This window comes from Cylas formicarius, unplaced genomic scaffold (genome assembly GCF_029955315.1).
Source record: "Cylas formicarius isolate icCylForm1 unplaced genomic scaffold, icCylForm1.1 PGA_scaffold_3__17_contigs__length_32017465, whole genome shotgun sequence".
Taxonomy (NCBI): domain Eukaryota; kingdom Metazoa; phylum Arthropoda; class Insecta; order Coleoptera; family Brentidae; genus Cylas; species Cylas formicarius.
Window position 1 is genome coordinate 31554838 of NW_026844326.1, and position 20885 is coordinate 31575722.

The 20885-nt window shown below is 38.5% G+C and overlaps 3 protein-coding genes across 7 annotated transcripts in view; 2 read left to right on the plus strand and 1 right to left on the minus strand.

Annotated features, from left to right (window-relative positions):
- The window catches only part of LOC132699708 (uncharacterized), a 43787-nt gene extending 40088 nt beyond the window's left edge, over nucleotides 1-3699 (plus strand). For 2 of the 3 annotated variants that reach the window (XM_060666558.1, XM_060666559.1), the window contains one exon: nucleotides 2631-3699. In XM_060666558.1, the coding sequence (XP_060522541.1) occupies nucleotides 2631-2883 (253 nt within the window). In that variant the 3' untranslated portion in view covers nucleotides 2884-3699. The remainder of the gene's footprint in view (nucleotides 1-2630) is intronic. The other variant, XM_060666557.1, reaches the window with a different exon arrangement.
- A 207-nt stretch (nucleotides 3700-3906) lies between these two features.
- LOC132700156 (uncharacterized) lies at nucleotides 3907-11015 on the minus strand. 2 transcript variants are annotated; one of them, XM_060667311.1, is made up of 6 exons: nucleotides 10836-11015; nucleotides 10532-10754; nucleotides 8162-8277; nucleotides 6554-6817; nucleotides 5597-5635; nucleotides 3907-5544 (listed from the first exon to the last, which is right to left on the minus strand). In XM_060667311.1, exons 1-6 carry the CDS (start codon nucleotides 10885-10887, stop codon nucleotides 5402-5404), a joined length of 837 nt encoding a protein of 278 aa, XP_060523294.1. In that variant the 5' UTR covers nucleotides 10888-11015; the 3' UTR covers nucleotides 3907-5401. The 2 variants fall into 2 exon arrangements, with proteins under 2 accessions (XP_060523294.1, XP_060523293.1); XM_060667310.1 differs by having other exon boundaries at nucleotides 10532-10784.
- Nucleotides 11016-11691: 676 nt separating this feature from the next.
- The window catches only part of LOC132700155 (DNA-dependent protein kinase catalytic subunit-like), a 31562-nt gene continuing 22368 nt past the window's right edge, over nucleotides 11692-20885 (plus strand). For both annotated transcript variants that reach the window (XM_060667308.1, XM_060667309.1), the window contains exons 1-8: nucleotides 11692-11873; nucleotides 11922-12266; nucleotides 12319-12606; nucleotides 13885-14075; nucleotides 14129-14379; nucleotides 17360-17544; nucleotides 18484-19272; nucleotides 20389-20760. In XM_060667308.1, the coding sequence (XP_060523291.1) occupies nucleotides 11732-11873; nucleotides 11922-12266; nucleotides 12319-12606; nucleotides 13885-14075; nucleotides 14129-14379; nucleotides 17360-17544; nucleotides 18484-19272; nucleotides 20389-20760 (2563 nt within the window). In that variant the 5' untranslated portion in view covers nucleotides 11692-11731. The remainder of the gene's footprint in view (nucleotides 11874-11921; nucleotides 12267-12318; nucleotides 12607-13884; nucleotides 14076-14128; nucleotides 14380-17359; nucleotides 17545-18483; nucleotides 19273-20388; nucleotides 20761-20885) is intronic.

The window sequence follows — 20885 nt, forward strand, 5'->3', positions numbered from 1 at the left end:
TCCCGTTTTACAAATTTGAAAATTCCAAGCCGTTCCGGAAATATCCGAGAAAAACCGAAATATTGCGATTTCGTTTTTATTATTTTTTAAAGCTATTTGAAAAGATATGAAAAAACGGAAAACACTTTTCCATTGGCACTTTTTAATCTCTCCAAATTGACGTTAACAAATTTTCATTACAGCGTTTCGATTCCATGGAACCACCATCAACTTTGATTTTTCTTATGGGACGGAAAAAAAGTACATACAGTATTAGGTTGTGCTTTTCATTGCGAATTCAACGATGTACGATACAATACGGTTACTTATGTTTTTATCCAGAAAAATGGCTTTTTAATACATTTCTAGTATTTTATTGTAGTAGGCCATGAGATCCGAACGATGAAAGGCAAAAGAAAATGGTTGACAAGTTCGAGTTAATGTGTTTATTTATTTACTAACTCTAACTGTTCATTTAACATAACAACTAAATCCAACAAGTTAATGAAAAACAAATTCTATAACAAATGTTCGAATAAATGACCTCCATTTTCTAGGCATAAGTACGCCCGACTTAACATTTCAGGAGTAATTTTATTAAACGCTGCTCGTACTGATTGACGTAATTGTTCCTCGTTGTCAAAACATTCTTTGAATACCTCATTTTTTATGTAGCCCCATAAGAAAAAGTCCAAGGGAGTTAAGTCCGGGGACCTTGGAGGCCAAGGTGTTTCACTGTAAGTCCCAATGTATTTTCCATCAAACCGTTCAGTTAAATATTGGCGAACTTCTCTGGAGTTATGGGCTGGGGCACCATCTTGTTGGAACCAGCAGCCTTGCACAGCGCCTAGCGGTAAATCATCTAAGGCATCTTCTAAATCGTGCCTCAAGATGTCAAGGTATCGCTCGGAAGTTAAGGAATTATTATAGAAAATAGGGCCTATAATCTTGCTACCAAAAATCCCACACCAAATATTAAACCCAAAGCGAACTTGATGTCTGGATAGTCTATTAACACGTGGATTTTGTTGCGACCAATAGTGTGTATTGCGCCTGTTATAAATACCGTTATTGGTCACCATACTTTCATCAGACCAAATCACTTTATATGGAAAATTAAAACTCTCACCACACATCCTGGTATACCACTCACAAAAATGTCTACGTCGTTCGTCGTCACCCGGTTTTAATCCTTGACATATTCTGAATTTGTAAAGCTTAAATTCATTTTTCCTTAAAATAAACTGAGCTGTAGATTTAGCTACCCCATTCTGGTCTTCAATTTCTCTGGTAGAAGTTTGTGGATTTTCGATAACAGATTGTAGAACAATGTATTGGTTTTCTTCATTGGAAGGTTTTTGTCGGGATAATGCGGGCTTCTTAAATGATCCATATTCTTTCAGATTAAATAACAAACGCCGAAAAATACTCTTGTCAGGTTGTCTCCGCTCTGGGTATTTGTTAGAATACATACGCTCGGCTTCCACACAATTTCTTTGGCATCAGATGTAGCAAGACAGCATATCACATTTTTCTTCGTTTGTAAAATTACCTCCCTCCATTGTAGAACAAAATAAATTAGAAAAAGACAACAACAATAAAAATACAAAAACAATAACTAAAGGAATAAACTTATGATCGACTGATAACAAAGACAAATAACATTAATGTGTCATTGAAATTGACTGGATGTCATTTTGTCATGGCCTACTCCATTTAAATGCTGAAATGTATTAAAAATCCATTTTTCTGGATAAAAACATAAGTAACCGTATTGTATCGTACATCGTTGAATTCGCAATGAAAAGCACAACCTAATACTGTGTGTACTTTTTTTCCGTCCCATAAGAAAAATCAAAGTTGATGGTGGTTCCATGGAATCGAAACGCTGTAATTAAAATTTGTTAACGTCAATTTGGAGAGATTAAAAAGTGCCAATGGAAAAGTGTTTTCCGTTTTTTCATATCTTTTCAAATAGCTTTAAAAAATAATAAAAACGAAATCGCAATATTTCGGTTTTTCTCGGATATTTCCGGAACGGCTTGGAATTTTCAAATTTGTAAAACGGGATCTTGTTCGGTATCAAAATGCGCAACTTTTGTCTAATTTAACCGACACTGTATCTCTTATAGTTTCCGAGATCCCCATGCTGTGCATCCTTATCTTGGACACACTGTATTGATATTACCTGGGAAATATAGTTCTCCAATGTGATTTTCCATTATTTTTGGATTCAATCAAACTGCAAGAAAGGGAGGCTACTGATAAGTGATTTTATATTATAAAATATTGGCTTGTTCAGGCTAAAAAAGAATTTCCTAAAAAGAATTGTTCAAATTGCGAAAATTTTTAAAACATTCTCATTGTATTTTTTTTTAAATTATTTCAAACAATCTAAAATGTAAAATATACAATTTCGATGAAAATCTGAACTTTTAGTTCGTATTTATTTTGATAAATGGATTTTTATCAAGTAAAAGCTCTTTGTGTTTGCGTTGTGTTTTTTTTTTGTTGAATAATCTCCGGAATTTTCTCTTGCTAGCTTCAGTTATTTTTAAGTTTTTTCACACCAATTTGAGTCGATACTGATAACATGTTTCCCTGATAATCTGACGAAATGAGCTCGCAAATATAATAACGATTATATGCAGGCAAACGATTTACACGCCGCGAGTGGTGGACGAGCCCAAAATCACCAAGCTGACGCAAGAAAACTACTCCGGTGGACAGTCAGACGCCAAGGCAACATTGGGAGACGAAAACAACAACAACGACGATGACGTCATCAAGATGGATCAGACCAGAGGCTCGAATGCCGAGAGGGATTCGGACGATGAGTCCAGGATTATCCCGTGGAGGGCTCAGCTGAGAAAAACGCGGAGTTCTCTGAATTTGCTAGGGTAGCACTTAATTTAATATCATTTTCGTTTTCTAATAGTTTTTACGATTGTTTTAGGTAATACGCAGAATTTCTCACGGTTGATGGAACGTAGAAAATTGCAGAAAATCTGTTCACGTAGATTTTCGACCCTATTGTAAAACCTTTCCCCATTCCTCATCTAAGTTCTTATTTCCACCTTGCACAGATATAAAAAAAATTCTTCAGAAGTCACCGCCGTGCTAATTACCCGGAAAGTCCCGGGTTCAAATCCGATTGCGGGCAAGTTTTTTTTTTCTCTTCAAATGATTAATTTTATTGTATTCTTATCGCGTGACTGCTTAAATTTATTTTAAATTACTGTAACTGCAGTTTTAAATGACGAAAATATTTATTTCTATTTCCAATTGACACAGGTGACGGATGTTGAGTGTTTTCGGTGAACGAACCAAGAGAACTTTTTCAAACTCGATTTGCTTTCTTTATTTTCTTTCAAGTTCGAATCCCGCGGAACATTTTCAATATTATTATTATCAGGAAAAAATCAAAGTTCAAGGTACTTTACGATACACGCGGCAACACCGCGACAGTTGAAACCCCACGTGAATAAATTTTCGGCAAATTCTATCAACCGTGGATGATTAAATATGAGTCATTAATTGTGATTTTGTTGAATCTATTTGTAGGTAGCGAGTTATTGTATCTGAAACTATATTTTAACCATATCGAAAGGTTTATACTTATATCGTTATTTTATCAGCGATTAAATTTGATTTGTCGCTCTTTTTCAGTCGCTTAACATATTTTAGACGTAATGTGTATAGTGATAAAGTTGTTTTTATCTGTCAATAAATTCCTTTTAAGAAGAGCGTTCTTTTTTCGTCAAAAACAGAGGAAATGTTGTTGACACAGGTGCATAGTGTTTTATTTTATATTCGTAACAGTAAAGCACACATTATTAAAGTATTATTTATTAATTACAGTGTACAACTAAAACATTACTACTCATTTCTGGTGTGCTCGGAAATCGTGTTCTGTTTATTGTCGCAGGGGGGGAACGTCACTTCATGGGAAGCGCCATCTATTACTTGGTCGCTAAACTAATACAAATGGTCTAAAGAACCCTGTATGACACGTACTAACACGTTAATATAACCAAAATTATTGGAACCAAGCGGTTCTTGTCTGTTCTGCCTATTCATTGACAACAAGTATTCCGCGGAAGACGAGGTCCCGCATCCTCGCCATCGTTTTGGCGGTCTTGCTTGAGATCTTTTCCCCACTGGGTTGTTCATTTTTGCGTTCGAGTTCGCCATCTTCCATTCTTTTTATGTGTTTGTTCCAAAATCTTTGTCTTTGCCTCACCCACCTTCCTATGTCTTATATTCCGCGGTGCTGTCTGATGTCCTCATTCCGTATTCTGTCATACAAAGTTTTACTCCGTATAGTTCTTAATATATTCATTTCAATTGTTATCATTTGTAGAGTTCTGTTTGCATCTACTCTCGTTACATTCGAAAATCGATGAAATTTTTAATTTTAATTTAATTAATTTTAGCTTCCAGAAAAATGTTTTCGTCCATAATCGTTTATCCGATCGGCAAAATTCTTTAACCGGCAGCCGCAGAAGATCCAGTGCAATAACATTTATTTCGGGATTTTTTCGATTATATACAGGGTTTTCAAATTATAGGCAAAAATCTAAAAGAATTAGAAAATGGTTTTTTTACAAAGTAAATTATTAGCCGCAAATCAAAAGTCGTACAAAATATGGCTAATTGGTTCAAACGGTGTGATAGGCCGCACCAAGAGGAAGAAGAAGATGAAGAAGTTGATCTGGGACCACCAACAACCATTCAGTTAAGTAGATGGATAAAGGGACTTCCAGGGACCCCATAACCTCACTTTTTGGCGCTGCTAGAGAACTCTTTTTGCATCATGCGGAAAATGCCCCTCTAGAAGAAATGTTGAAAATTCAAGCCAAAGTACGAGATGCGTATTGGCATACTAAAAAAATTCAAAAGGAAATGAACGAAAAAAAAAGGTAGTCCCATCAATTTCGCTATATAGAGTTTCGACTGCATTCGTAAAACAAATGCTGCACTCTTTCTATGGCCTGTAAGTAGACGGAATACTCTGGAAGTCCACTCTACAACGCTTAGAAAAGCCCAAAATCTGAAGTGATCCTGCACTAACGGTGACCCTTTTATGTTATAAGTATTATGCTCCGGTTGAAGTTCATAATTTCCATCCTATTAAAATCGCGCCATAGCGATACGTGGCCTAAATCGGATTGGAGCTTTATACAGTCATCAGCATTTTGGACTCTCACATAGAATTCATCGTCAGCAAATAATAGGAAAAATGCATGATGAAAACATAAGGCAGTCTCATTCGATTAGGAAAAACCCTGTATAGCATATTAAGCGATTCGAGCGCAATTATTTAAAAAGACCATTTCGTTTCATCCGTGTATTATTGGTACCTGCAGCAAGGCGAATAAATAAAATAAATAAATAAATAAATCCGGGGCGACGTCTCGCGTCAGACCACGTGGGTGAGGCAGGTGAGCAGGGGCGGGATCCTGCACTCGCACGTGACGTTCAAGAAGCCCCGCGAAGCCCTCACGGTCTTCCCGAGGGTTTGGCCCGCCCCCACCGTTCGCTGTCCGAAGACGCATTTTCTCTCTGTCCAAAAAACAAGCGGCAATTGATATACCAATTCATATACCATACCTACCCGATACCGGGCGTCCGATAATTTTTTCGTCGCCGTCACCTGAAAGAGACAAACAATCAATTAACACCTTAAGTAAAATAAATAAGAACCAAAAGTTCAGATTTTCACGAAATTATATATATTCACATGACAATTGTTTCGACAACACCGTGTCTTTATCAAATGTAATATTTAACACATTTTTGACGACAATTTTGATATTTTACATACAGCCACAAAAGGTAGAAAATTAAATTTATTGGAAGCCATGGAGATTAACAAAATGAGACATTGAAATGTATTGCTTAACGATCAATTAGATTTAAATACCTCTCCTTTGTTGAACTTAAATTCTCACAACATTAATTAAGGTTTTATGGTCATTTTTCGGTATATATAATAGCTAAACATTACATTCTGTAAATATTACATTTGATAAAGACACGTTGTTGTCGAAACAATTGTCATGTAAAAATATATAATTTCGTGAAAATCTGAACTTTTAGTTCTTATTTATTTTCTAGCTAAAAATATTGGACCCATTATATTTGAAAATTTCCAGAAAATCATAAAAATAGCTGTTTTTGGCATGAAGCGCCTCCTACCGACTCGCAAAAGAATTATATCGTGATATTGGCATGCCAGTCGAATCTCCTATAAATACTCTAAGACCAAACAAAGTTCGTCAATCAATATTTGATATATATGATTGATGCCCCGCCCCCCCTTATCACCCAATTAATTTGACGAGACAGAAAAAAATTCAAACAAAAAAGTTTCCTTGTCTAGAGTAGATTTCACTAAAACTAACTTTGATATAGGTTAATTTTTATATTTTACTCTAGAGGTTACGCCCCCTGGCGGGCATTTTATGACCTTAAACAATTTCCAGTCTATTCTCTTGACGGATTTACCTATAACTTTTTTTTCTAACTTGTAGGACTAACGGTTTCTGAGATATGAGATATCACTACTCACTGCAGATCCACGTCGCCGGACAGCACAGCGGGTCGTCGTTCCTGTACTTGCTCTTGTAATACACGGGCGCGCACCTCTCCTGCAGCTTGTCCTGGCTCTTGATCTGCACGTTGCAGGTTCGTCTCCGACAAAACGGCTTCTCCAATTTACCCCTAAAACCCGCCTGGCACACACACCGCCAGCAAGTGCCGCGCGGCAGAAAACTCTCGCCCTCTTTGTACAACCTGCCCTCGTAGACGCAGGTCGTCGAGTTATCGTACGGCGCTACAAATTCGATAGTATAACACACTTTTAAGGCACTTTTAAAAGTCATTTCAAAATCTCGTTTTAAACCTATCATTTCGATCGAACCAATGGTTTTAGGGTCGGACATGGCATTTCGTTGGCAGTGTTTCATTAATATGCTAAAATCCGATTCAATTTTCCAAATTAAAAAGAATTAACTGTGTAGAGATCGCCGATTCCAAAGAAAAATACGTACAGGTTCTTCTTCTTTTACTTCTAATGCTCACAATCACAAAAGTTCATTCGGAATTCTTAAAGGATGCCTTCGTAAGGTTTGTTAAAAAAAAGGTACTTTGACCGATAGCAAAAAACGGTTTCCCGCGCTCCAAAGCCCATTGTAGTGTAACAAGTAACAAATTAACACCCTCGCCGCCATCTTTCCGCCCAAAAACGAATCCCGACCCCGCTAGAGTGAGCCACAGAGTACCAACATAAAGCACAGCGGACGAAAAATAGAGGCCCGGGCGCGCATTGCCGGTATCGGTGGTCACGTGACCCTAATAGATCCAGGATTGAAATAGGCTACATTGAAATAAAATGGTTTCCTTTAATATTAGTTATCTAAAAGTATTTGGAAACTTATTTTAGAGTCAGGTATTATTTATTGTATTAGTATCAATTGTTGTTGTTATATATTAGTTATTGATAACACAAAAAATACAGTTAAAAACCGAGTTTCAAAGTTTAAAATACGGCGGTGTACCCTACAAACACACAAACATTCCAGTTATTACTGACGCAAAAGAAAACAATGAGAAAACCGAGTTTTAAACAATTTAATACGCCGGTAACCTAGATAAACATACATGTTTTCCCGGATCGCAGCCGGACTGACTGAAATTGCTGGACCTATTAGAGTCACGTGACTTTCGCGCGGCAGGGCCGGTTTTTTTCGTCGGCTGCGCATAAAGCAACAAGAAAGTGCTGTCAAATACGAGAAGGTGACCGTTGGCGAGCGTTTTATTTCAATGGTAATTTGTTTAACTTTCTGTTTAATTACGCGCCCGGATTTAATAGTTGCACAGTAGGTACTTCACAGACTATAGAAAACGGGCTCGCTGGTGCATTCTTTTTTTGAACATTGTTTATTTATTCAATTCGTGTCCATTTGAAATCAAATTAAACATTATAAGAACTTTCAGCTAATAAAATTGAAATTTTGGAAACGTCTCTATGTCCATAGTTGGGTCGCATCTATGGGTAGAGGTCGTAAATGCAGTAAAATTGTTACACTTCAAAGAACTACGAAGTTTTTTTCCGATAATGCACATGATATTTGATGAATCATAGTAGGCTACGTATGTAGTAGCTGCATATACTTACAGCACATTTCGCGGACGGAACAGCAGTCGTCCAAAGTGTATTTCCTGTAACAGCCGGCGGACGGATAGTCGACGGACCACTCTGGACAGTCTACTGCAGCGCACTTGAACTTTGCTCTAAAAATGTAAAGATCCGTAAAGACAATGGTTTGCCCTAAGCACAATTGCCTAAACACAAAGAGCTTCAACAAATCTGAGTCTGAAATTTTAAGGAAGCCTCAAAAGGACGTTGTTATTGTTAAAAAGAAAATTATTGTTTCGAGTACAATGGACGTTAGCCTAAAATCTGCCCTTTACCAAGTACATCTTCCCTGTGTGTTTATTTTGCACTTGTATTATTCCATTATCTGGTAAATAAAATGTTCATATATTATAATAGTTAAACGATATCATTTTATTACATGAACGTCCACAGTGATTCATAAAATATATTTATTTTTTGACGAACTCAATCGTTATTTGTATTTCATGGAAATATTAGCGAGACATTTAACGTCTAGTCGAATATCTAATATAATTGAAAACATAAAAATATCGTCCGGTCCGTCAAGATTAAAATGAAAACATTCTTGATTACATATATGTATCTGACGTTTTGTATCGTTTTACATTCTAAATCTTGCCCATTTTTGGAAAAACAATGGAATTTGTTGTTTGGCCCAGTGCCCTAAATGTGTCCAATTTGTAGATCGAGGAAGAGTGGTCGGAAGATTTTGTTCAAAATAAATAATAAAGGATTGTTTGGGCGAATGATCCTGGTAGTCGTGCCCAACAGCTATCTGTGAAACGCATCATTGAATTGAATAAAGGATTGTTAAAAGTAAAACCGTCTCATAATCCTGAGAGCTTTCGTCGCAAGGAATTAAAACAGGAATACATACTTTGGATGTTAAGAAAACTTAAATTCTTTCAATTTAAAATTACTGTTATGGAGATAAATAAGAAGCCATGATATGCGGTTTGGAACTTTCGCAAAATCGATGAAATTTTATTGTGCATACACCCTGTATAAAGTGTCACGTCGCCCGCCGAACTTCAAAGTTAAGACAAACTTTGATAAATGTTAAAATTTTTACAAATAATTTTTGAATTAGAATGATATTTTATCAAATATTCGCGCACCCTGTATGTTTCACTAAACCTGAAACTCTCCCTCGATACAATTTACGACACTGTTTAAATTGAATTATCCCATGTTTTATTGTTTTTCATTTAAGGTTAATAATTCATCCACGAAAACGGCAATTTTTAGGATCTTTTAGATTTTTTTCCCGTAAACGACACAGCCTGTATATAATTCAAACAATGTACAAGATAGAGGTGATATCCTGGTATATAAATTTTTCTAACAGAGTAACGGTTATCGAGAAAATACTTGTTTTCTGAAGCCATACAGTACTTCGTAATAGTAAATGACGTCATCGCGTCTAGATTGAGCGCGAGCAATGGTGATTTTCATTTTGATTTTTTGCAAATATTTCGAACAGCGTATGCGTTAGACGAAAACCGTAAATACAAAAATCGCTGCTCCTGGTGCGGCCTATGACACTGTTTGAATCGATTAGCCGTATTATTTACGATTTTTGATTTGCGGTTAATAATTTACTCTGGAAAAGAACATTTTTCAAAGTTTTTTAGACTTTTGCCTATAATTTAAAAACCCTGTATATAATCGAAAAAATGCTTGAAATAAATATTATAGCACTGGATCCTCCGCGTCTGCCAGTTAAAGAATTTTGCGGATCGGGTGAATGGTTATGGAGAAAAACATTGTTTTCTGAAAGCCAAAATAACCAAAAAAAAAAATTTTTTAAATACTTGTACGTAATTGCAGTTTTCGAGAAATGATCCTTTCCTTAGATCCTTGCAAACGCAGTTTTTAATTTTTTTAAAGTACTTCCCGACCCCCCAACCCTATGTTCCGGCACCAAGCGCTATTCGCCTGCCAAATTTGAAGTCCATAGCTTCAAATTTCGGACACTTATCGTGTTCCATAACGACATCCAAAAAACAGTCGAAAATAAAAAAAAAGATGGACGCCGAAGCTTGAACGTGGCCATTTTCGCATATCGTGGACGTTTAAAAAGGAGCAAAATTTGAAGCGTGTAGCTCAAACCGTTCGGAAGTTTTCGTCGAAAAACCGTGGAACAGAGAACGGGGGACGGACAGACAAAAAAAATGTTTTTGTTTCGGTGCTGATTCCATCTGTACCAACGGCTACGCTGTTCAGTGAGGAGTGCGTACGCTTTCGAAAAGAATCGATTTCAATTTTTCGAAACTAGGTCGACCAGTGACGTCACCCCCTAATATTTGCGGGTAACAACCTACTGCGGTTATGAATGTTGGATGCAAAAACTTCCCGACGACATACTTATCTTTCTCGTTACTGCACGAGCATCCCAAGTCGCAAGTAGGAGTGGTCAGACGCGATTCTACGTGGTCTCCGACGGCGTACGCCTTACCCCGGAGGAAACAGTTTCCCGGTGATTTCTTCAAACCCAGGCAGTCGTATTTGACGGGACACAGCTTCGTATAATTCGGCTTGGTGACGTCGTAACCCGGCCGGCACCCGATATCTTCGTAGATCAACGTGCCTAGTTTGTCGCAATTCTCACCGAATGCGTCTGGCAACACGTTTCAAAAATATGTTCCGTTTGCTGTTTTCTTGGGCTTACCCGGGATGCTCGGAGCGAACAATAAAACGGCGACCGCGTATAACGGATTCATCGTCACCAGGCTCGCACTTGACCTCTCGCCGTTAAGGCACTAACGCGTAAACTACACATCGGGCTGACTGGGAGACCGCTTTAATACGAGAAGTACACTCGGATTTCATTGAACGGGAATCAAGTGGACTCTACGCGTTCGCCATCGTCGTTTGTGTTCGATCCGACTTTTTTTTTTATATTAGTCGCATTTTTTCGGCGCATTGTTACAACACGCCCAAATAAATTTAGGAGTATAAGGATTAAGAGAATAATTAGGTATAATCAAACAATCAATAAGGTTATTATTATTGAAGAGCCCTTTTATATATATTTCTAATCGGAAAATTCAACAGCATTACGTATTTCTTAAAAATCCCGGGTCTCAATTCGCCGTCACAATCGCAGAAGTCGCGACATCTGTGGCTTTTTATTCTCGAGTCCGATGTGCGCAATTAAAAATGAAATATAGTACAGCAACGTCCGAGTGCAAATTCGTTTTACGCGTCATATTTATCTAGCGTTTCGGTAATAACGCAGTGACCTTCATTTATCGTGAACAGTTAAACTTCATTCGACCTAAAATCGAGACCTGGAATGCGAGAACATCCGTCTAACGACGCATCGAGCGTAAATTGATTGGAAACCTGAGCTATCACGCCCAATTATATATAGCAGAGTGAACCGAAGGCAGCATTAAAGATACTACACGAAACAATTTCCGCAAATTAAGCTCGCTCTGTTGCAATATAATTGGCCGAACGATCCTGACAGATGGGCCAATAGCAAAGACTAAATTAAGCCCAGTTTTGATCTGTGGTGGATATTAAACAAGATTTCGCGGCTTTTCCTGGTAACATGCATAAATGGATGTGGAACTGCCTTACTTTTGTCGGCTCCTAAAAGACCGCTCGTCGGACGAAATCGACGGCCCCCAAGAATGTCAACGATTATTGAACACGCTTAACCATAATTTAACGGAAGAGCAGCTTTCTTCGACGACGATAGGTAGACGGTCCGGTGTTTATTAAATGCGAGTTGCACGATTTATTCCAGATTCTTGCGTCGTTTACTTGTTCGATAAAAGTTACGGTTTGCTGGATTTTGTTGCGGACGTGGGCGCGCGCAAAGAATTCAATTCGTCGTCCACAAAATGCCTGGAAATCGTCCACACGCTCGTCAACAACTTTCCCCAAAAAGTCAGTCAACGCGTTGTCGACGTAAACGAGAAATGCTTGAAGATCATACAGACGAACGTCGCCGCCAATGTTAAAGTAAGGGCCTACGATGTTCTTCTGGTCAGCTTCGATAAAATCGACGTGTGCGCCGAACATCAAAAGTCTTACCTTAACATATTCGAGAGCGTTAAGAATGCTGTGATGTTAGACCATCCTGCCACCGGTAGGCCGCGGCTTCAGTTTCTTACCTGCATTTACCATATTGGCGTTTGTAGTGAGGCAAAAGGAACACGTTACCATTGGTGTTTTTGTCAAAAGGTTCCCGTACCTAGTTGCCGAACCTGACCTAATTAAAAACTACCTGGTGCGGCAGTTGGATAATGAGATGGTAAGGAGGGATTCTCCAGGGAACATATGCGCCATATTTACGGCATTGGCATGTTTCTGCGAGGGCTTTCCTTTAGACGCTGGTCTTTCGACTGACAAGACGATCATCGAAAAGCTGTATGCTCACATTCGCTGCCTGTCTGTCCCCAAGGGCAGCATTAAAGTCGGAAACAGGGGTGAGCTAATAATATTGCCATAAAAAACAGACTTGCCTAGTTTTTTTTTTAATTCTTGAAAATTTTGTTTTTGTTATTTTTTCCTCCAGAAAAAACAAAATTTCCGGAAAACTATTAACTTGATCGGCAAAACAATTTCACCAAAAAACGCGGAAGATGCGGTAATATTACTTCTATTTTAAGCATTTTTTCGATTATGTACGGGGCTTTTCAATTATAGACAAAAATCTAAAAGACTTTCGAACCGTTGGAGCTATGCCTCCTTTTTAACCCCTCACGAGATATGTAAGCTTGTAAGAAATGGCATCGATCCGACGCCGGCATCCATCTTTCTTTCTTTCTTTCGGTATACATGTACAGGGTGTGTCGGTAATTTGCAAAAAACTGAAAATTGGTCTCCCTTTGTAATGATAATTGACCATAACAAGAAGGCTGTGATTCCGTTGCCAGTTTTTTTTTTACATAGCTGTACATCCCGTATGGACGGATAAAACTTTTGTATTTAAAGTTTTCACATACTGTACATGGTGTTCGGGATATTCCGTGCTATATTCAAAAACGTCAACAGTGACCCAAATATGTAGCTAACGATTTTAAATTTGCCAAGGAAGTAGAAGTCCATACCCACATCTAAACAGTAGAATTTGAGCGTAATCAAGTATCAGCAAATATTTTTTAAAAAATTTTGAAAAATTTTCAAAGTATTTTTTTGAAATCTACTTACTCTATTGGAAAAACATCATACGCCGGGAAACGTGAGAGATCCAAGGCTATCACCCCTCTTTCGAACATTGTTCGAAATATATACGGGGTGTGCCGATTATTGGCAGAAAATCTAAATGTTCCTTAAAATTTCTGTTTTTGCGGGTAAATTTTTGGCGATAAATGAAAAACAAGGTGCGATAATTTGATTAGAACAGTATCGTAAACCGTGTCGTGAGAGAGTTTGAGGTTTCGTCAATTATACAGGGCGCTATTATTTGTACAAATTTAAATATTTAACGTAGTGTGCCGTAATTTTCAAGTTCGGCGGGGCATGAAAGACACTTTATACAGGGCGCATGCATAATTAAATTCCATCGATTCCACGATAATGCGTCCCTCGAGGACAAAATCCCCGAATTGGCTTCTTTTTGAAAGTAAAATCCGGTCCGCGCTACACTCTCCGAATTTGCCCCGCCCACCGACGATTTTTCGAAAGCAATCTCGTTTGCATTACTACGGGTAATACAAAAATAAGTTTGTTACATTTGCTGTTGTTTTTTTTTTAATTTTTAGCCGCGCTCAATTTTTTAAAATCAAACATGGCGACCTTTATCGGTTTAATGTTACCGAAGCACATCGTCTGGCACAAGCGTCTGCTCGACTGGCTCGAGCTGGGGGCGGAGGACGTCAAAACGGGCGAGGCGACATTAAGGGCGTACCTGTTCGCGGTGGCGGAGCACTCCAGCAATGCGGACGTGCTGCTGGTCGGTGATAATATGTTTTCGCCTCCTCAAAAGCAATCGAAAACTCGTTTCAGCACTTCGTCAAATGGATGAGGCACGTTTTGAAAAAGGAGCAGGCGGGAGCGGCAGAAAAACGCCTCGTCCTCTCTGCTCTGAAGGTTTTCAGCGGCCCCCTGCACCAACATCTGCCTCCCGAAGAGGCGAGAAACACATTTTTGTTAATCCGCCGCCATTTTGAAGCCGCTTACGTCCTGCGTTGCGACGCCGACGCCGACGATTGGGAGCACTTGCCCGATTATTTGCAGTGCGTCGCCGGTTTTATAAGGTATCACTATCACGTCACTCGGCGACCCAGTGTCCAAAGCGCGTATCGAAGGCTCCCGTTTTCGCGAAGCTTTGTTCTTGTTTACATAATAGTACGTTTAACGGATAGTAGATGAACTTTAATAGAAGTTATATGTACAGGGTGGTCCAGATTCGAGAGGCTTCTACGGCTTTAAGCATTTGCAGCATAGTTAGCCCAAAACTGATATGCATGTTACTGCATCGTAATATGTCAAGGCGTTTTTGATCTACAGAGTGACCCCCAAAAATGTGCGATTGTAAAGGCCCTCTATAACTTTTTTTTAATTGTAAGAATAGAGTTTTGGGAAAAAACATCTTTTAAGTTTTTTTTTTTTAAACCGGGAATCTCTCTATTTTACCCGTTTTGTCTTAGAGCCTTTAGTTCCCGAGATATCACACAAAGTTATATTTCTTTAAATGGGATACCCCCAATTTTTCTAAAAAATCAGTTTTCTAATAAAATTTCTTGTCGAAAGATGTGGCATAGTTTAAAAGATATTTGCAATTTTTGATATTTATCATAATAGGCGCTGTGCGTGGCCTAAATGTGTGGATAAAATTTTATTGTTTTTTTTTTTTCATACAAAATCAACCTCGCACTTAATTCTAAAACAAATGCTCGAACTGACATCCGTTTTCTTGTAAACATATCCTACATCTTCTCTTGACGCAATTTTCTGTATTAAGAGGTTCTACCGCATGAAGCTGCCTGAATGCAGTACGAAGTGCCTCTTCCAATTCCCTTCTAGTAGTTTTGCTATTTCAAAAGAGAAGTCCCAAGGGGTCTGGTCTGGAGACCTGGGGGGCCAATTTATGGGACCTTTATACTTGACGAAGACGCCACATTTGACACTCGGGCTTGTGTATCATGGCAATTGTTTTTATCTGATCATAGCTACCTAGATAGATACCGTAAAACTGCATAGGTCAGAGGTAAGCACAGCCTACTATGGTAATTATTAAAAATTGCAGATATCTTTTTAACTACTTAATAAAAATAGGCGTATGGCACATCGTTTGACAGGAAATTTTATTAGAAAACTATTTTTTTTTTTAAATGAAGTATTCCATTTAAAAAAAAAAAATTTTTTGTTATATCTCGTGACAAAATCGGTGAAACAGGTAGATTTGCACTTAAAAAAATGTTTTTAATAAAAATCTCTTCTTCTTTAAGAATAAAAAAGTTATAGAGGATTTTTAGTAACGTACATTTTTAAGAATCACCCTGTAGCTCAGCACCGCTTTGACATATCACGATGCGGTTTTTAGCTTTCGACTTCCCTCGAAAATCTATTTTGCAAATGCTGAAAGCCATCTCGAATTTGGATCATATCAATTAATTGAGCTTTAGCACAATCCATACTTGCTTTTTTTTTAATTTGCCGACATATAAAAGTTGTAGGTAGTTGTAAGATCTGTCTGAAAAAATATGTATACGGGGTGTGCCGTTTAAGGAAATCGAGATTTTTCAATTTGAAATTATGTAAATCTAATTAAAGTTCCCTTGCGTATATCTTTTGCTTTATCTTCGAATAACCGGAAACTAGTTTTTTTTTTAAATATTAAAATATTAGAAAAATTATTTGGTATTAATAACATATAATACTAAATAATTTGAAGAATTTTAATTTTCAAAATTGTCGTTTCATTTGAAAAAAATTATGTTTTATTCGTCACGCTTTTTTAATTCAGCCTGTATACTTTCAGTTGTGGAGCACCAAAAAAGTAGCATTTACTTTGCTCTTTATGGGGAAATAACAACGTGGGTACCGTCATAATATCCTATTTGAACGTTATTTACAAAATAATGCAAAAGTACCAGTAAAAAATAACAAATACAAATTTCAGATATTGATTATATATATATATATATATATATATATATATATATATATATATATATATATATATATATATATATATATATATATATATATATATATATATATATATATATATATATATATATATATATATATATATGCTGCGTTTTTTGGCAAGTTTAGATTTCTTCTGGCGTTCTCTCTCGCGTGCCGAAATACTTTATCGTTTGCTTCGATATTTCTGGGGCGATAAGTAGGAAAAGATCAAAGGATCGTTTTCTACGCTTGGAAAAATTAGAAATAAATCTCGTTAGATCCGGTTTGTTCCTGCTAAATAAAACAAATGAACGGGGTCTTCTCGTTTTATACGTTGTGTTCAACATTTGGTTGCAAAAATTACAACTTTGAAATCGGTTATTGTAAGAATTTTTACAATGAAAAAGTTTTTTTATATTTTTTTTCAATGAAGTTTCTTTTTATAGGCGTTTGTTTTCTCCCACTTTTCGTTAAGTACAACACAAATATAATCTACTAGTATATCCTAGGGATATACTGTTTCAGCTAAGTATATCAGTATATCAGATACGTATGTCAGTAGGATGTTTGTTAGGACATACTAAGGATATCTAGATATACTAGTTGAGACGTCGTTAGTATATATATAGAATCTTATATAGATATAACAGTGGACCTTACTTATTAGGTTATTTCCAGCGGCCTATGAGAAATACTGGGAAGGTAATGTCCAGTAGTCCAATTGGTTGTACGACTACAAAAATTCTATCCCAGTATTTGGTACTCGCGTGGGATGGAATTAACCTATTCGGTATGGTTGGTGCACAAGTTTTTTTTTTTTTTTTTTTTTTTTCATTTTGCTTTTGATGGTAAAGCTGCCGATTAATACTATTAACAAAACATATTTTGTACACATCTGATTTTTTTCTATTTTATGAAAATGAAATATAAAAATGAGATATGAAAAATATCCTAAGAATATCCTCTACATGAATTGAAATAATTATATATAAAAAAAGATAGTAAAAAAGACAAACAATTAAAAAAAAAAGAAATAATATAAAATTAAAAACTAAAAAATAGGTTAGAGGATTAGAAACGATTTTTGTTTTCAATTTGAAGGTTTCAGAACGCCTCCGCTACGGACATCCACTGCCTTCAGCGAGCGATCGTGAACCTGTTTAAAACTTATCCTAAACTGAAGCCTTTTCACCGTTCGCTCGCTATCGAGGCTCTGGCGACCACCTTATTCTACCTCAGGAAAACGGATCATTTCGAATCCTTCTTGGAAAGCGCCATATACCAAGGCAAGGTCGCTGTATATTTTGTCTCGAAGTATATCGTCTTGGTCGGACGGTATAGGATATATATAATAAATTTTAAAACTACAACATTAAAAATCAAACTTTAAACATGGGGTTGCTTCAAATAAATGAAAACTCTATTACTGTAATGCACGCAGGGTCAGAAGACGGATTTGCCCCAAACAACAAGTGCCGACTTTTTAAAAGTTAGTTTCAAAGCAATCATTTAAAAAATATTCCCAATAACAGTGTTATTGTGATGGATAATGCGAGCTTCTTCTGTTTGTAGTGTCTTATCATCTAACTTTGTCTACTGCCTCAAGTTCAAAAACTGAAATCCAGGAATATCCGTTAGAAAATTATATTTATGTTGATTCGCAACATAAATGTTATAACTTCACCAGGTAACTTCCATAATTCCGTTCAAAAGCCAACAATATGAAGATTGAAAGAGACTATACTCGCAATGGGAATATATTCCTTCATGTTTCCATTAAAGCATATGGCGATTTTTCCTTCTTTGTTGTTCCAAATCTTCACGGGTTTGGGAGCAATCGGATGTTTTCGGAGATGTTTCCCACGCCTTGAATTTTGACGTTTGTCCATTCTGACGGTCATGTCAGTGTAAAAAAAAATAATTAGAAATTATAATAAAAATACGGCCACAAAACAATGCTAAGTGGTGCTGCGAGAGGTGGAAAACCAGATCGAGTGCCTGGCAGGATGACAAAGTTGTTTAGCAGCAATTTTTTCACGAACCTTTGAGATGTTTGGTAACAAACCGATATAGTATTGCTACACCGACAAAAACGTATGTTTTTACATAATACCTACCAAGTCCATGAAAATACACATCATTTGGCTAATATTATCGCTTAACCACAAAACGATATACTTTGAGACGCCCTATACTCGATGCGATTCGAATTTTCACGTTCGCAGGGGTGATTTGGTCGTGTTCGCATCGACACGCCACGAATGCCGTGGGCGTGACGGTGAAGGATTATTTCCCTCTGTGGAGGGGCGTATTGAAATTGACCGGCGATCGGAGTCTCGATCGGTACTCGATCTTCCTCGACGACCGAAAATACCTGGTCGTCCGTATAATCGATCGCCTGATCAAAACCTTGATGATGCTCGTCAACAAACTCGACGTGACGTTGGACGCGTGCCAAGACGTCGACGTCACAGATATAGGGACGCTCTACAAGGCGAGGAACCCTGACGACTACGCCGTTTTCCTGAACGTCGTCGACTTTTACTTGGAAATCTTCGACGCGATCGAACCGACGACGCTGACGCGTTGCGTCGCCAAAATGGTCGACCATTTCGTAGACAGGTGCCGTCGGCACCCGTTGGTCAGCGGGTTCTACAAACTGCTCGCGGCCGCTATGAAAATCGCGGACGCCCTCTCCGTCGTGGCCTTGGAACCGTCGCAGAAGTTGAGCGGGTTCGTCGTCGCGACAGCGCGAAAGGTTAAACGCTTCAAGGACGAGCTGCTCGTCGCCTGTCTCCAGGTTTTGCTCGCGACGCCCGCCAGCGTCGCCGAGCCCCTCCTCGAGCACTACGCGCCCGCTTTCGAGGTCATCTTCAAGGGACACACCGCTTTGGCCGACTCCGCCGTCGACTGCCTGGAGCGTTGGCAGCGCTACGTCGATCGCGACGTCTTCGACGACTTCCTCGTCCGGATCGTTCACTATCTAGACGGCTACTTGACGGGCAAGTCGCTGGGTAGGTTCCCACCCTCTCGTCAAAGAAACTGCGTCGGTTGTTTATACGAGGTTAGCGCCGAAATTTCCCGGCCTGGCATAGATGCAGCTCCAGTATCACGATAAAACTTTCTCTTCTTTTAAATATATATCATAGTAGGCTGCGAAAACAAAATGGAAGTCTTGCGTCAGATATTTTAAACGAGACGTGTCCGAAAAAATGTCGCAAATAAAGCAAATTGAGTATAGAGCAGTCATAAAGTTTTTGACAAAAGAAGTGTTAGCAACTAAAATTATTAAAGAAAGGCTGGATGGTGTGTACGGCCAAAGTTCTCCTTCGTATTCTGTAGTGAAAGAATGGGCAAAACGGTAACGTTACGATTTGTTGTCTGTTGTTAACCCCTTATACAACCGCTCCAGCCATCGCCAATATATTTATGGAAGCTTTTTGCTTATTTTGCTATGTTGCCGTATGGTTGTCCCGTACATCCCACACAGTATTAATGAGTGCATACGGCCATCTTATTTCCCACTGAACTGGAAGCATGCAGATGTTATCCCATTTCCAAAAATTAAGAATCCGTGCGAGTTCAGTCGTCTTCGCTCGATCAGCATTCTTCCTACTTTCTTAAAAGTCTTTAGCAACGCTAATAGTGCGGCCATGCCAGCGCAAACGCAATATTACCGGAGAAACAATCAGGATTTCGGTCGGCATATAGCTTAATGTACACACCAAAGAAGAACCTTACAACATAAATTTACACTTGATTTTTACCATCTAAAAGTTTTGCATGAACCAAGAAACTTTGATTTGAGAACGCGATCTAAGGGGTTGAACAAAATTACAGCGTTATATGTAAAATAACATCGAAATTTTGCAGTTCTATGCAGCGGCAGAGCGAGAGTGAGTCCGTGTCCCAGATTTAGGTGATGAACTGATTTCCTGTCATCCAAATATTCAGGAGTGCGGGTACATATGCGGCAAAGAATATATTGGAGAGACAGGTCGAAAAATATCAATGTTCATGCCCCCCATCTATAGCTCCGCCCCCCTCAGACTGTATATAACAACATTTTTCATGGATCTCTAAATATGATTAGTACTAGCTTCTTATTTCTATCACTCCCTTTTTTAAAGCAAGCGTCGCGCAAACGGCGGGCGTCGGTCCCTCGCGCAAAACATCTCGGGCGTTAAAAAAACGCTCCGTCCTCGTCGAACTCGAGCCGGAACTCGTCAAGTTTCAACAGAGGGCGCTCGCGTTTGTCGGCAGCCAAACGGAGCGAGTCTGTCGAGCGCTCGTCCGCCCCGATCGCGTCCAGCGAATGTCGCGATGCGGTTCCGCTCGCTACCTGAAGGTGGCGCTTCCGTACGACGACGTCGCCGTGGTGGTTCACCTGGAGGCCCTCGTCGAGCGGGTCGCCGCACTGGCTCTGCACTCGACCGATCGCAAGACCAAAATAACCGCCTGCGAGGTGCTCCAGGCCATAACCGTGACGCTCCTGGGATACAGTAAGTAAAGAGACCGCGTAAGTCATTCATAAAATTGGGTGTATTCAGTGGTGTTTTTTAAAGAAAGTTCAAGGTCTAGACCTCTCTGCCAACTTTTTATTATATTAAAAGAAGAAAACAATATA